This window comes from Lutra lutra, chromosome 18, assembly GCF_902655055.1.
Source record: "Lutra lutra chromosome 18, mLutLut1.2, whole genome shotgun sequence".
NCBI lineage: Eukaryota > Metazoa > Chordata > Mammalia > Carnivora > Mustelidae > Lutra > Lutra lutra.
In genome coordinates this window covers 17,289,746-17,303,619 of record NC_062295.1, presented here as the reverse complement: position 1 = coordinate 17,303,619, position 13,874 = coordinate 17,289,746, and the positions used below count along the sequence as shown (strand labels likewise).

Genomic DNA, 13,874 nt, shown 5'->3' with positions numbered 1-13,874 from the left:
CTCTCTTATGCTGTGCTCTTCAACAATTTAAATAACATTAGACTTAGATGACATGTTTCTTAAAAGTATGCTAAAAAGAATGTATGGTAATATTGATCAAACTGTCTGATCCTGATGGAGGATTTAATCAATTCCTCCATTTCTTCTGTGCTAATTAATCTTTATTTTCTTGCCTTTTGTGGGGTCAGTGTTAAATCCTTCCCCCATCTTTTCAAATTATTTCTAGAGTTGAGCCTAAAGAAATAATTTAATGTAATTTAAAAATTTTTATTTATTTATTTGACAGAGACACAGTGGGAGAAGGAACACAAGCAGGGGGAGTAGGAGAGGGAGAAGCAGCCTTCCTGCTGAGCAGGGAGCCAGATGTGGGGCTCAATCCCAGGACCCTGAGATCATGACTTGACCCGAAGGCAAATGCTTAACAACTGAGCCACCCAGGCACCCCAGAGATATCTGAATTTTAGAAAATCATCTTATTTTTTTCTGTTTTCGTTTTTTAAAAATCAAGTTAACTTGTTAATTTTTTTTCTTAAACTCATGCCTTGGAGTTACTAGTTCACTTCTAAGGTCATTGATTGCTACTTTTACTTTTACTTGGAGTTACTAGTTCACTTCTAAGGTCATTGATTGCTACTTCCTTCTTCTGCTTCCTTTAGTTCATTTTTAACTTGAGTAAGATGCTTTATATTCTTTCATGTTTGTTGAAAATAATTAAGGCTAGGAATTTCCCCTGAGTGCTGGTTTAGCCATATCTTAAAATTTATTATGTGTAGTTTTCAGTAGTATTTTCTTGATAACCCTGCAGTTCTGGTATTTCTTCTTCAGCTCTTTATTTAAGGCAGTTTTATTTGCTAGTTTTGTTGTTTCTAATGTGATTGCATGTAATTCAGAAATACCATCTGTATTACTTGTACTTTTTGCAATTAGTGATGTTTTCTTTAGTGCTGTATGGGGTGTGTGTGTACTTTCTATGACTGTTCCATGGGTATTTGTCAAAAAAGGTTGTTTGTTTGTTTCTTTCAGTTTTACTGTCTCCATTTGATTTGCATGTTTTGATACTAAAGTTCAGTACATAGGAGTCTTTGCTGTTTCTATCTTTTTATTTGGTTTCTTTTATCAGCATGAGATATCTCATTCTTTATGATACTTTTCTGATTGACTTTTAAAAACCTGACATGAATGTCGCTTTTATTTAAATTTTGTTAGCATTTTTCATCCTGCATCTGTCTTTGTACTTTCTGCTCCTTAACTTCCTGTATTATTTCAGGACTGATTTTTGCAAAGTATTCGTTAAGTTTTTATTTTTTTAACAAACTAAAGGCCCTTTATTAACAAGTGAATTTGAGTCATTCACATTTATTTTGATTACAGATCTTTGGGGGCTTATGCTTGGCATATTCTTTTGTATTTCAGATTAACTGCAGTTCTGAAATAATTCTTTTATTGCCTTTTCTGTATCTGTTGAATGGATTGGGTTTTCTTGTTTTCTCATTTTTTCCCCCTCTTTCCAATGGTTTGGATATTTACTGACATAATTAACCTAAATTTTAACTGCGTATATACAGTAGCCAAAATTATTCAGTAATTATATCTGTTACCCAGCAACCCCATCCTTACCTCCCTACTTACATACACTGCTAACTTCTCCTTTATTCTTTTAGTACATTTCATGTTTATAGCTGAGATTTCATTTCAGGTTATTTAGTTCAGTTTTATAACCAATAGTTACATTGTCTTAACGTTTTTACTGGTTTTGGTGAAATGTTCTAGCTCCAGAAATGAGCCCCTATGTCAGCCTTATTGTCCCCATGACACTTCATCCATAAGTACAGCAGCTCTCTGAATATGCGGTAGGGTTGGGGCTGCTACATGACAGACATAAATCCTGCTTTGGAATTCCTGGTCACTTTTAATGAAGTGTTGAGGTTCTTGTACATCGTTCATGGAGGCCATTCACAGTGTTTGCCTGTAGGCTATTTTCTAGTTCCTTGATTGTATTAAAGAACATGTTGCATCTCTTTTAACAGTATCTTATTTGGGTTTTAAATTATTACAATCTTTTCTTTTCCTGTTAGTGATAAAGTGACAGGCAAGCCTGTATTTTAGCACTGGGTAGTATTGTAAGTGGTATAAGGTCGCGTTCAGTTGCCAGATACCACGTTGAGCCTGGTACTAAACATGTAAAGGCTGAGTTAGAGTTTTTGTGTTCTCTGTGATTTCATAATTACATATACTTTATCTTTTTTTTGTTTGTTTCAGAGGTACTTTAGAATAGTCTAGGCCATATTTTCCTTGTGGCAAAGGAATATACATTATTGGTACTTTCTGGAAGCATTAAGTTGTCTGGGAGACGAAAGTTTCACACATAGAGTAATTAGACCTAGAGTGTACTTTGCTCAAATTCTTAACGTGAGGCTTTTCACTTGCCTTCAAGAGGAATGTAAAAGATTCCAAGCCATAGATAGAATGTTTGTGATTTTTCAGTGCGGGTCCTCCCAAATGACAGTTTGCTTGTATTACTTCAGAAAAATCAGTTACTTTTGAAAAAGGTCAGATCATGTATTAAAAGATGTATTAGTGTTAATGAGGTAGGCTAAATCCACCAGTGCCTCAGAGAAAGAAGGCAGTAGTGAGGCCAGACTGCTAAATTAAGGAGACTCTAGAGCTGCGGGGAGAGGGTAGGAGGAAGTGAAATGGGTTTGGGTGGTTACTGGAACCATTACTGGTGACCTCTTTATTTCAGCATCATGCACATTGTAGACATTTGACAAATACTGGCCCATGGAATAACCTCTTTTTATTGGGTTTTTACATTATGCTGGGTACTAGACCAAGACAGCCTGTACCGTACAGACAAGGAGGAAGACGCAGAGATAACCCAGTTCTGGTGGCAGGCTATTCGAATTTCAGGCCTGGAGCTCTCAGTTCTTAAACAGCTTTTTCTCCCAAATATCCTCATTGGTCACATGGAGATGTTTCACTTTATGTATCTGATAGTGGCATCTGTAAAGATGCATCAGACTCTCACAGAAACGTTCAGCTGTTACAGAAGTGTAAGGTGGTATTGTGTCAATCATTAAAAAATACCTACTATTAGTGTTTAGTGCCCTGTAAAGTGATAACATATTTAACTTTAGGCTAGCCCTGCAAGGTATGGGTTTTATCCCTATCTTACAGAGGGGATCATAGGCTCAGTAAGGTATACACACCTTGCCCAAAGACACAAAGCTTAGTAAAGGCAGCACTGGGATTAAAACCTGGGTCCATCTGGCACCAAAAGTTCATATACCATGCTGCCTCTCTAGTTTCAGAGATCAGGTATATCTTCACCAGCTTAAGGCATTTCCATCTGTTTTCTTATTGAATCTCTTCTAAGAGTCTAGAAATCTACTGTTTATAATTTTACATTGTTCGTACAGTGGACAAGTGGTATTTCTCAGATTTGCTTAAGACAGGGTATCTAAGTTACTTCTCCAATTTTAATTAGTTTCATAGTTGTCGTTCTGTAATATTTGTATTTAACCTCCCCATTCTGAGTTTGTCCTGTTTGATCCAGACTTTACGTTTTAACAACAAAAAATGCTGTTAACTGTGCCTTTTTGTAAAGAAATGATCAGATTGTTTTTTTACCCTTTCTGTCTGTTCTTGTGTTGTCTTTCAAAGATGAAGAATAGGGACCAAACACATTAAAAATGAGGCAGATTAAGAATAGTTTCCAGGGAATTGAGGATTCTTTTAGGGTAACCAAAACTCAATTTGCCAGTTTTGCGCTTTGAGCTGTTGTGAGCTCCATAGTTGTGTAATTGATGCTTGCTCTCTGATCAGAATAATATGGGCCAGAGCTGATGAGTCGGAGCTGTCGTCGAGGTCAGGGGATACCAGTGGCATCTGTGCCCTTCCTTGTTGGAGGGGTAGTCGGAGAAGTAAAACCGGACTCTCTCCTAAGAAAACCTGAGCCTGTGAATGAGGATATCCTCGCACGCTTGAACTTTCTGTTCCTTTAGGGTTGTTTTTCTTAGTGCCTTTTTACTTAGATGGCTTACTGTGGAGGTACACTTTACTGGCTAATCTTTTCCACCCCTTTTCTTTTGTTGGGATTAGTGCCAGAACAGATAAAGCCCAGTGTAAGCCAGCCTCAGCCTGCCAACTCTAATAACGGCACTTCCACAGCAACCAGCACTAATAATAATGCCAAGCGAGCCACAGCCAACAATCCGCAGCAGCAGCAGCAGCCACAGCCGCCACAGCCGCCACAGCAGCCGCCCCAGCAGCCCCCGCAGTCCCCGCAGCCGCCGCAGCAGCCGCCGCAGCCAGCACAGGCCTTGCCTCGGTATCCTCGAGAAGTACCGCCACGATTTCGCCACCAGGAACACAAACAGCTTCTAAAGAGGGGTCAGCATTTTCCTGTCATAGCAGCAAACCTGGGATCTGCTGTTAAAGTGTTAAGCAGCCAGTCAGAAAGCAGTGCTTTAACAAATCAACAGCCACAAAATAACGGAGAGGTGCAGAACAGCAAAAACCAGTCAGGTGAGAGAAGGCATTTCTTATGAGACTCCCACCGTCTTCATTAGCAGTGCAGCAAGTTGATGCATTCATGGCTTGGTGGGGATGTATTTGTGTCCGTCAGTATCTGCATTGCAAAAGAAGAGTTCCGTGCAGGGAGTTATGAATGGGGAATCCTAAAATGTTTCCTGTAAGCTGACTGCCCATCCTACTTTTTATATGATTATTTTAATCACCCTCCCTCCATGTTCTACCCATTTTTATAAGCAGTTTATAGCTTAAATTGATAAGACTACAGCTAAAATTGAGCACACCCCCCGCGAGCATATGTGCTAAGCAGTTGCACATATTATTGCAATGAATCCTCAACAGTCCTGTGAGGCCCAGGTGATCTTACCCTCCCTCTTCAGTAGAGGAAACTGAGGCACCAAGACTTTCAGTCACTTGCCGGTGGTCACTTAGTTTCCCTGCGCCCGAGAAAGACCACCGCACGTGGAAGTGGTATTCAGACAGCACGTGCATTCAGTGATGGCCACAGAAGGGCCTTTCTGAGCCCTGTAATGATGGGGAGGCAGAAAATGTCTGTGATTACAGTTTTCTCAAAGGCCACTTTGTTTCAATATGTTCTGATAGGCTCTGACGGCTTGTTTGTCCATTCATTTCTCAAAGTATTTTGAAGCATTTACTACAAGCCAGATAGAGAATTGAGGAGAATTAAGGTTCCCACGCATGAAAACGCTAACATATACTGGTTATGAACAAAGTCTCTAGAGCCAAATGGACCAGGTTTTTAAATCCTAGCTCCACAAACAACAGTGTCTGTGACCTGGGCACGTTACCTAATTGCTCCATGGGTCTACATCTCATTTGAGCAGCCGATGCTAACCGTCCCAGCAAGAGTTACTCTCTAGCTCCTTGCTCTCTTATAGATGTCAGGACTTTCCCTGTCCATTCTATTAATGGTACTCCACAGCTCTTCAGTAGCAGCCCTGGCTTATAATTACATCAAGATCTGTCTGGCTGCAAAGCTGTGCTTGTAACAGCCTTGCTGTACTTCGGCAGTATATTGGATGTGGTAGGTAAGGAAGAAGAGGATGCAAACGTGATTTTTCTAGCATAGGTGATTAGAGCAGCACATTATTATTGGGATTATTATGAATTTATTATTATGAATTTATTATTATTAAATTATGACTCTGAGTTAATATTACTCCCCTCCCCCAGCCACTTACTACCTTACGTGGCTTGGCCAAATCCCTTAACTTACCTCGACCCTCTCCTAAGCTGTAAAGTATGGATATTAGTGCCCAACCATATGGTTGCTTTGAGTATTAAATTAATGTGATGTGTTTAAGCACATAGCTTAGCCCCTGATATTTAGGTACTGAATGAATTATCTTTCCTCAAACATTTATAGAAGGGCCCGTCCTCTTCAGGAAAAAGAGTCTGGTTTAGACATACTACATGTAACACCAAGCAGTTAATTTGGCTTGAAGTTCGTCTGAGAAATGAGGTTAGGAGCAGTTTTAATGAGTCATTGGTATGTTTTTAAAAAATGTGATCAAAGCCTTAGGAGAGGTTACTCGCACAGTGAATGCTTGAGTACCTATTACAAACTAAACAGTGGTGGTATCACACCATTTGCTCATAAACAAAGTGAACAGGGAAGCGGGCTTGTAAATTTAGAAAATGGTATGTTGAGTACCATTTTCAAAAAATTGTGGAAGTGAAGGAAGAAAGCTGTTTTTGAAATGCAAACAATAGGAATGTAAGAATGTTTCTCACACATGGGTATGGGTCCGAAATCCTGAAAGTATTATTGATGTGCATTCAGATGAAGAGAAGGCCTATGTGAGCATAGGAAGAAGTCTTCAACAAAGGCTGAGAAGGACAAGTACCCTGCCTGTTCTGCAGAGGACTTTACAAGGGGGCACTGCCTGCGTTCCTGTGGAGGTGGGGATAGAAGCCAGGAGGGCGCAGCAGTCTCTGGCTGAGGTCTGGAATTGATGTGGCTAACGGAGGCAGAGCCCTCTGCTGGAAAACCAGATTTGTGCTTTTGTCTTTTTAAAAAACATTTGTGAATCCCCACTTGCCAGCATATGTCACATATTTACATTAAAATATCTGTGTAGGTGCCACGAGGCATAGTAGCAGCTTGAGCCAATAAGAGACCATCAGGTGTTTTTGAACAAGGGAAGGCTTCTCAGACCATTTGGTCTGCCCTGACCTCTGAGGTTATTTACAACAGTAATAATCATAGTGATCCAGTAACTAACACTGTTGGGGGGCTCGCTGCAGTACACAGACTATGTTAACACATTCAGTCCTCGCCTTAATAGTAGAGATCAGTGAAGAGCAGTGTCATGTACATTGTAGACAGCATGAGCGATAGTCCACAAACACCAGAGTTCTGTGTTGTGAATCACAGGTAGTTCCTAGCTGTGCGAACATAATCGTAACTGTTTTTATTTTTGTATTTGTGTTCAACTTTTTTGTTTCCTGAGCAAATACAAGTAGATTTGACATGTAGGTCAATACATGTAATACGTACATACATAGATATTTACTTAAAATTTTCATGATGAAAGTGAGGGGGTGCAGTGCTGGATGCACCTCCCTTGTCCTCACATAATTCAGTTCTTACTCATTCAGTCCAGTCAGGGAGCAGGGATGGTCCCTAGATGAGAACTGGTACTTAATAAATCACAGGTCGTAAGCTGAGCACCTTCACAGGCTAGCAGGTAAGTGACATAGAAGATGAAAAGGAGTGATGGGAACTGGGGTAAATATATTGACTTTGTACCCCATCTGAATACCTTTATAAGCCATTAGAACCCTGCTCTGGTCAACCCAGACAGCTCTGTGGGCTCAGCTGCCAGTTTGTGGCTATACCTCAGACACTTAGTGATGCTTTCGGTCAACATCAAGAATTCTCTTGGACAGTTGATTTCTTAGAGCCTTAGGGTGTTGGGCTCTGTTACTGCCCAAATAACTCTTGAAGCTGGGGAGCTTACAGGGCTTCATGTAGTAGAGGATCTGGGGTGGGTTGGGGGCACTCATACACCTAACAGGGCTGGCAGCAGTATTGTTCTTATGGTCCAGAGTGTTCCAACCCACATTTTATCATCCAACTGACATGTACCCTAAAGCTGAAAGAATAGAGAGAAACAAATACCCATATACCCCGCAACCAGATCCAATAGTTGTTAATGTTTTCCCATCTTGACTTCACATGCATACTTCCTTCCCAGTCCTTCATTCACCTTCCTCCTTGACTGGACATGTACACCTTCTCCATCATATGTACATTATATATGCCCACATATGCACATTCATTATAATTCACTTTTAATACTTCCACAGGAAATTCCCTAAGAATAAGGAAAGTCTCCTATACAACCATGATACCACGATCCACCCTTAAGCAAAAGGGCAGACACATTCAGTAAATCCTGTAATAGATAGTGTTCACATTTCTACTGGTTGTCCCAAGAATATCATTGTTTGTTTATAGTATGATACCATTTATATAAAATATAAAGCTTCTGTATTGCTTAGGGATGAGTTCATATTTTGAGTGGTTACCACTCAGTGACCCACTGGGGAAGGAAGGAGATGTGATCAGAGAAAGGGTTCAGAGAAGTTTTCTCTATTAGTGTATTTCTTAAGGGGAGGAATGTGTGGGTATTACTCTTTATAGCCGTTACTGCATTTGAATTTTGCTTTGCCTTTTTTTTTTTTTTTTTTTTTTTTTTTTTTTTTTTTTTTAAGAGCTTCAAGGACGTTTGAGCTCTAATGGTGAATGACCAAGAAATGGGGCTGTTTTTAATGGGGGGAAAAAAAGTTAAAGTTCTCAGAGACATTTAAAGATGAAAATATTGTCCATTCACCTATGCTCTTTACTGTTTTTTCAGTGTTGTATCCATCCTTCCTGTCCTGGATCTTACTGTGTCTATAAACATAGTTAACATTTGTATCATCTTAAAAAAAAAACAAAACAAAAAAAACCTCCAGTCTCTTGAGGACATTATAGAATTTCTCTCCTCTTCCTCCTTACAGAATAGTCTATGTTTTGCAGTCTCTAATACATGATTTCAACCCTCGGTCGTCTGGCTCCTGCTCACTTGACGAAAATAGGTCTTACTAAGGTCATTGGTCTTCTGAATGTCAAATCCAGGCTTGTGATTTTTAGTTGTAGCTTTGGTAAAAAACCAGCCTATTCCGTTTTCATGTTAATAGACACCTACATTTTTTTTCTTACTGGATCACTTCCTCTTCCTTAAAGGTCTTTCATTCTTGTTCTTTTCTTTGACCTGTTTTCAGATTTTATTCCCTCCCATGACTTTGCTTCACCTCTCTCCCCAGGTTTAGGTTCATTCCTTCTGGATGTTCCCAGCTGATGGCAGGCCCCTCAAACTCCACACATCCAAAATTGAGCTCCTCGTCTTGCCACATACCAGTGTCATTTACTGAGTTCTCTTGATCAGAAGGTTGGCACACCCAGTCACCACCCATCTAGAAATCTTAAAATCATGTTTGAGTGGCTGGCCATTTCCATATCTCATAGGCCTCCAGTTTCTCATGACCTGCTGATTTCAACTCTACAATGTCTCTCAGCTCTCCTCGCTTGTGTGCACAGCCATCACCACACACCCAGTGGGGGCCCTCACCATCTGGTCTAGAGCAGCAGCCCCTAGATTGTCTTTTATGGCTGTATCCCCACCAACCTCACTTCATCTATCATGATCCATGCATTGCATTTGGTTGGTAGTATTGCTTTTGTCGTGTTTAATCTAGAACAGAGGATGGCTTGCAGCCCATTTCAGTCCAGTTTTATTGGAAGACTACCACGCCCCATCTTTTACATGTTGTCTTCAGCCGCTTTCAGGCAACAATGGCAGCGGTTGCCACAGAGACCATCTGGCTGGCAAAGCTGAAAATATTCACTAATTGGGCCTTTACAGAAAAAGTTTGCCAGCCCTGGACTTAGAGGCCAGAATCACTGAAAGAAACATTTTGACCTTTGTTACTGAGTGCTGTTTGAAATTGTGCACATCAGGTTCTCTCATGTTCCCAAGTAATACTATGTCATACTTCCCAGAAATACTCTAAAACCAGAGTACATATACTTCTGAAGACTTCGCCCTTCTGGTGAGAATGAAAAGTCGTTAAGGCAGAAGGCACATGTTTGTTTGTTACCTGCTATATATTTAATAAAAATAAATGAATCTTCCTGGACCTAAATTCTTCCTGGGCAGATTATACGGTTTCTTTACAAATCACTTGAATGATTGCCAGTCTTTGCTCTTTACTCACATATCCCCTTTGATCTTTGTGAATAGGCACTATGAAATGCACTGTTCTTTCTGAGGTGTAGTGCTACAGCTGCCCCCAGTTCTCCTTAGATAATTTTGTGTGAGAGTGGAGCTGATGGATTTCCAGTGTTCTTTGGTGAGGCACAGTCTTCCAACTCTTCATTTGCCTACATCAGTGCAATGTGTAAAAATTTGTATTTTGTACCAGGTTCAGTAAAACCCAACTGCCCCCTTTCCTCCCACCAGCTCGGGGCTTCACAGTCTTACTGTTCCCTGGAAAAACTTAACAGGATTGTTAATTATGTTCCTCTATGTTTATCCTCTGGATCATTTGTGATGATGGGTTTTGGCTTCCTGTCTGTAAGGGAAACGCCAACATTTTTCCCTCTCCCAATTCTGAAAGAATCTCTCTCTCTCTGAAGCATTTTAGTTGCGATTGCTGAGGAGTACTCTTCTTTTCACAGCTTTAGTTAGACTGGGATCTCCCCCCACCTCTGTGTGAGCTACACATTTTTCATAACCAAAAGATTCTTGGTAGACACAGTTTTTGGTATAGCCTTTTAATTTTTGTTTTTTTGAAAGTATCAAATAATTTTTAGATTAAAAATAGAATTTTAGCTAATAAATGCTGATGGTGTCTCTCATTTTCCCAAAATATGTAGGAATCTATAGCAAAAGACAAATTTAGACCATTCCCATTCCCTCCAAACCAGGTCATGACCAGATTCTGAAAGAAGTTTTTACTAACTTTAAAGGTGATAGAGTTTGGTTTGCAGAACGGATGCTGCTCTTTGCTGGGGTTTTTTTCTTCGTTACCTTTCTTGCTTCTGATGTATTCTGACATAAAATCACTTCACAGTTTGGGTAAGTAGTCAAATCTTTGTCATCTCTTTTGTGGTGTATTTCCTTTCATAAAAAATTCTCATTCACAGCTAACTTCATAGTTTCATCTTTTAACACATTAATTAGATCAAATTATTTTTGATAAACTGTCTGATTTTAAGAAATCTTTTTAAAGTATCAAATATTCCTTTTCTCCTACTGATGTAAAATCCTAAAATTTGACAAACACCTGGGTCTGTCCCTGCCTTCCTGGTGTGGTTAAGCTGAAGCTTAGCTGCTTGGGCAGTGCGGCACTGGTTAGCTGTCGCCTGACACTGCAGCTCCCCCTACTCCCATCCCACTACTGAGATTCTCTCTCATTCTCTTATGTTTTATGTGAATTTTTAAATCACTTTAACCAAGTTACGGAGTCTTGTTAGCAGTTTCTTATAATTAAACTTTAAGAAAGAATATTATTCTATCTTCCTATTCAGGGACAAATTTCTGTACTTAATCAAGTTGTCTTCTATGGCCTGCAATAAAAGTTAATCATATACGACTTCCAAGTATTTCTGTTAGCTTTATTCCAGATTGCTTTCTAGTTTTTGTGGCTGTTAGAGTTAGGATCTTTTCTCAGTTATATTTTCTCATCGACTACTTCTGGTATACAGGAAAACTATTGCATTTTACATGTGAATCTATTTTGTTTCTTTTCCACTATCCTTACCTTTTTTCTGGGTCCTCTTTCATCAGCCAGTACTTCTAGCATAAGCCTGAGTACTAGTGTTGAGGACAAGTACACTGCCTTTTCCCTTTTGGTATGAGAATGCTTCTGCTGTTTCACTGTTAAATTCTGGGTCTTTCCTTTTGTGTGCAGCCTAGGTCGTTTTGTCTGACATTCCCAATCACACTTTCTTACTCCTGCTGGGTGGATATGGCAAGAAACACTGATACATGTGAGAAAACAAAATGTGGCAACAGGTACTTTTGCTCACATCTTTGAGGTGATGATGATGGCGATGGTGGCTTGATTGTTAGATCTGGAGAAATGTGGGTGGATTTGGGACTTGGTGGTGTATACAGTAAGTGAGCATATGACCATACACAGTAAGTGAGTAAGAATAAATCTTACATTTTAGGAAACTTACTGAGATGAAGAAAACCATAAAGAAACAGGATTTTTTTCCCCCCATTTGAGAAGAGGCATCTGTGGGGGAATAATCCAGGAGTTAGCATTCAACCGGTTTGAGATCCTTAAGTATAGATTTAAAGTAAGCAAGTTGTATGATTTCTAAATTTGTTCTTCATGAGATAGACGTGGTAGAGTGAAAAATGTGCTTTGGAGACAGTACTGAAAAAATCATGAGAGTCATCAATATATATTAATTAGTGATAGTAACAGCCCTCATTTATTAAGTACCTAATTAGAATCAGATATTCAAAGCATTTTTAATAACCACTTAGTTTTCCAGCAATTGTTGAGACAGGTGCTCTTACTATTATCACTTTACAGATGAGGAAACTAAGGAACAGAAAGATTGAAGATCTTGTCTGTGATCACACAAGGAAACAGCAGAGCAGCCTTTAAATGCAAGCAGTCAGGCTGCAGAGTTTTGCTCTTAATCACTATACCGTAAACTGCCCCTTGTGGAGCCCTTCTTTGAAGCTGGCGCTGAATTAAATACTTCACATAGGACAGTACAGTTAACAGTTGAGTAAAGAGGTACTGTTTGTAGCCCTGTTCTGCAGAACTTGAATCATGGTATCTGTGAGAGTTCCAGCCATGTTCTCAGCCACCTAGCTTTATTACCCATTGCTGAATTCTGCCTTCCTCCTGTGATTTGCTGTAACTTAACCTCTGGGCCTTGATTTCCCCATCTACAAAGTGCAGTGTGTATCTGTGCTCTAGGGTTGTTCCAAGGAGTCAGTGACAGAAATGTTCAGAAAACATGTGATCCATGATCCGTGCTGAATGATGTTGCTGGTGGTGCAGGTGCTGGCGTATTGGTTTGTTTTTACCCTGTGAGACAGACTGTTAGGCATCCTGTGTTTCATGAGAAAAACCTTCTCACATGGGCACCGAAAGATGACAAACTTCATTTGGCAGCCTGAAACAGTGATTCCCAAACAGGGAGTGGAGATCAGAGTCTCTTATGGAACTTTAAGATTCATGGATTTGGTGAATTATGTATACACTTTTGGTCTCTCTCTAGTCCTTTTTTTTCTGCTATTCTTTCTAGCTCATAGTGTTTTGCTGCTTGACAGTTATGCTTTGAGAGAAAATGTTGCTAGATGAACCTGATTTTCCATATTAGCAGTATACCAGTAGTGAGTTATATTTGTTTTCTAGGCCTGTAATCCCTGGCGGTTGGTTCCTTAGGTCTGGGATGTGACTTGAACATATGTGTTATTTAAAAATCACTATGTGGGATTCTGAGTACTGCTCTAGTCAGGAACTACAATATAAGCAACTCCCTAAAGACAGTTTAAATGCAGACATCTTATGCAGGTTAATATCTCTGAAGAACTTTTAACTACCGGATCCTTAAACCGAATGAGAGAAATGAATCTGGGGAAGTGTTAGAAGCATGAGAACTGCCTGCCCTCTACCTGCAGGAAAACAACTAGATGACAATATATAGTGGTGAGCCCAAGATTATAGGATTCTCTGACTGTCATTAATGGTGTTTAATATCAGCACTCGATTTTTTAATCATCATAATTCTGTGATCTTTAAACATGGCTATGAAGGTAAATTATTTTTAGGAAGGAGAATGCAGCTAAAAAAATTTGTACTTGTATTGCAGTATTTCAGGTTGAATAAAAACACTAATGAAAAGGAAATAAAATGGAAGAGGCTTTGTAGTTTTTATAAACTTGTTCTAATACTCAAAACAGTTGGCATGAAAAAGCTCCTCTAAGAATGGCAAGACAGAAAGGGATTTCTGATATATTTCTAATCCATGTAGTCACGTTCGACCTGTTCATTTGTCCTCACCCATGTCCTTCCCGGCCCCTTCTTTCCCATGTCAGGCCTCTAGGCTTGGGTTGCTTCGTTATCCTAATACGTTACTACCACCTAGTTTTTGCTCATACCAAAATTCTTTCACTTGCTGATAAATACTAGTTTGTTCATTCAGCAGGTATCTGTTGAGAGGCGCTCTTACGTTCCAGGTACTGCCCTAGGCTCATAGGACAGCAGCAGTGAACAAAGCAGCAAAATACTCTGCCCGT

General features: G+C 39.7%; 1 protein-coding gene across 8 annotated transcripts in view; it reads left to right on the top strand.

Moving 5' to 3' along the window:
- TNRC6A (trinucleotide repeat containing adaptor 6A) overlaps positions 1-13,874 on the top strand; it is a 106,593-nt gene that overhangs the window by 52,451 nt on the left and 40,268 nt on the right. For 6 of the 8 annotated variants that reach the window (XR_007124575.1, XM_047714483.1, XM_047714482.1 and 3 more), the window contains one exon: positions 4,102-4,527. The exons of the other annotated variants lie outside the window; for them this stretch is intronic. Coding sequence is in view for 5 of the 6 variants with exons in the window: in XM_047714483.1 (XP_047570439.1) it covers positions 4,102-4,527 (426 nt within the window). In the remaining variant the exon portion in view is untranslated. The remainder of the gene's footprint in view (positions 1-4,101; positions 4,528-13,874) is intronic. 8 annotated transcript variants of the gene reach the window in all.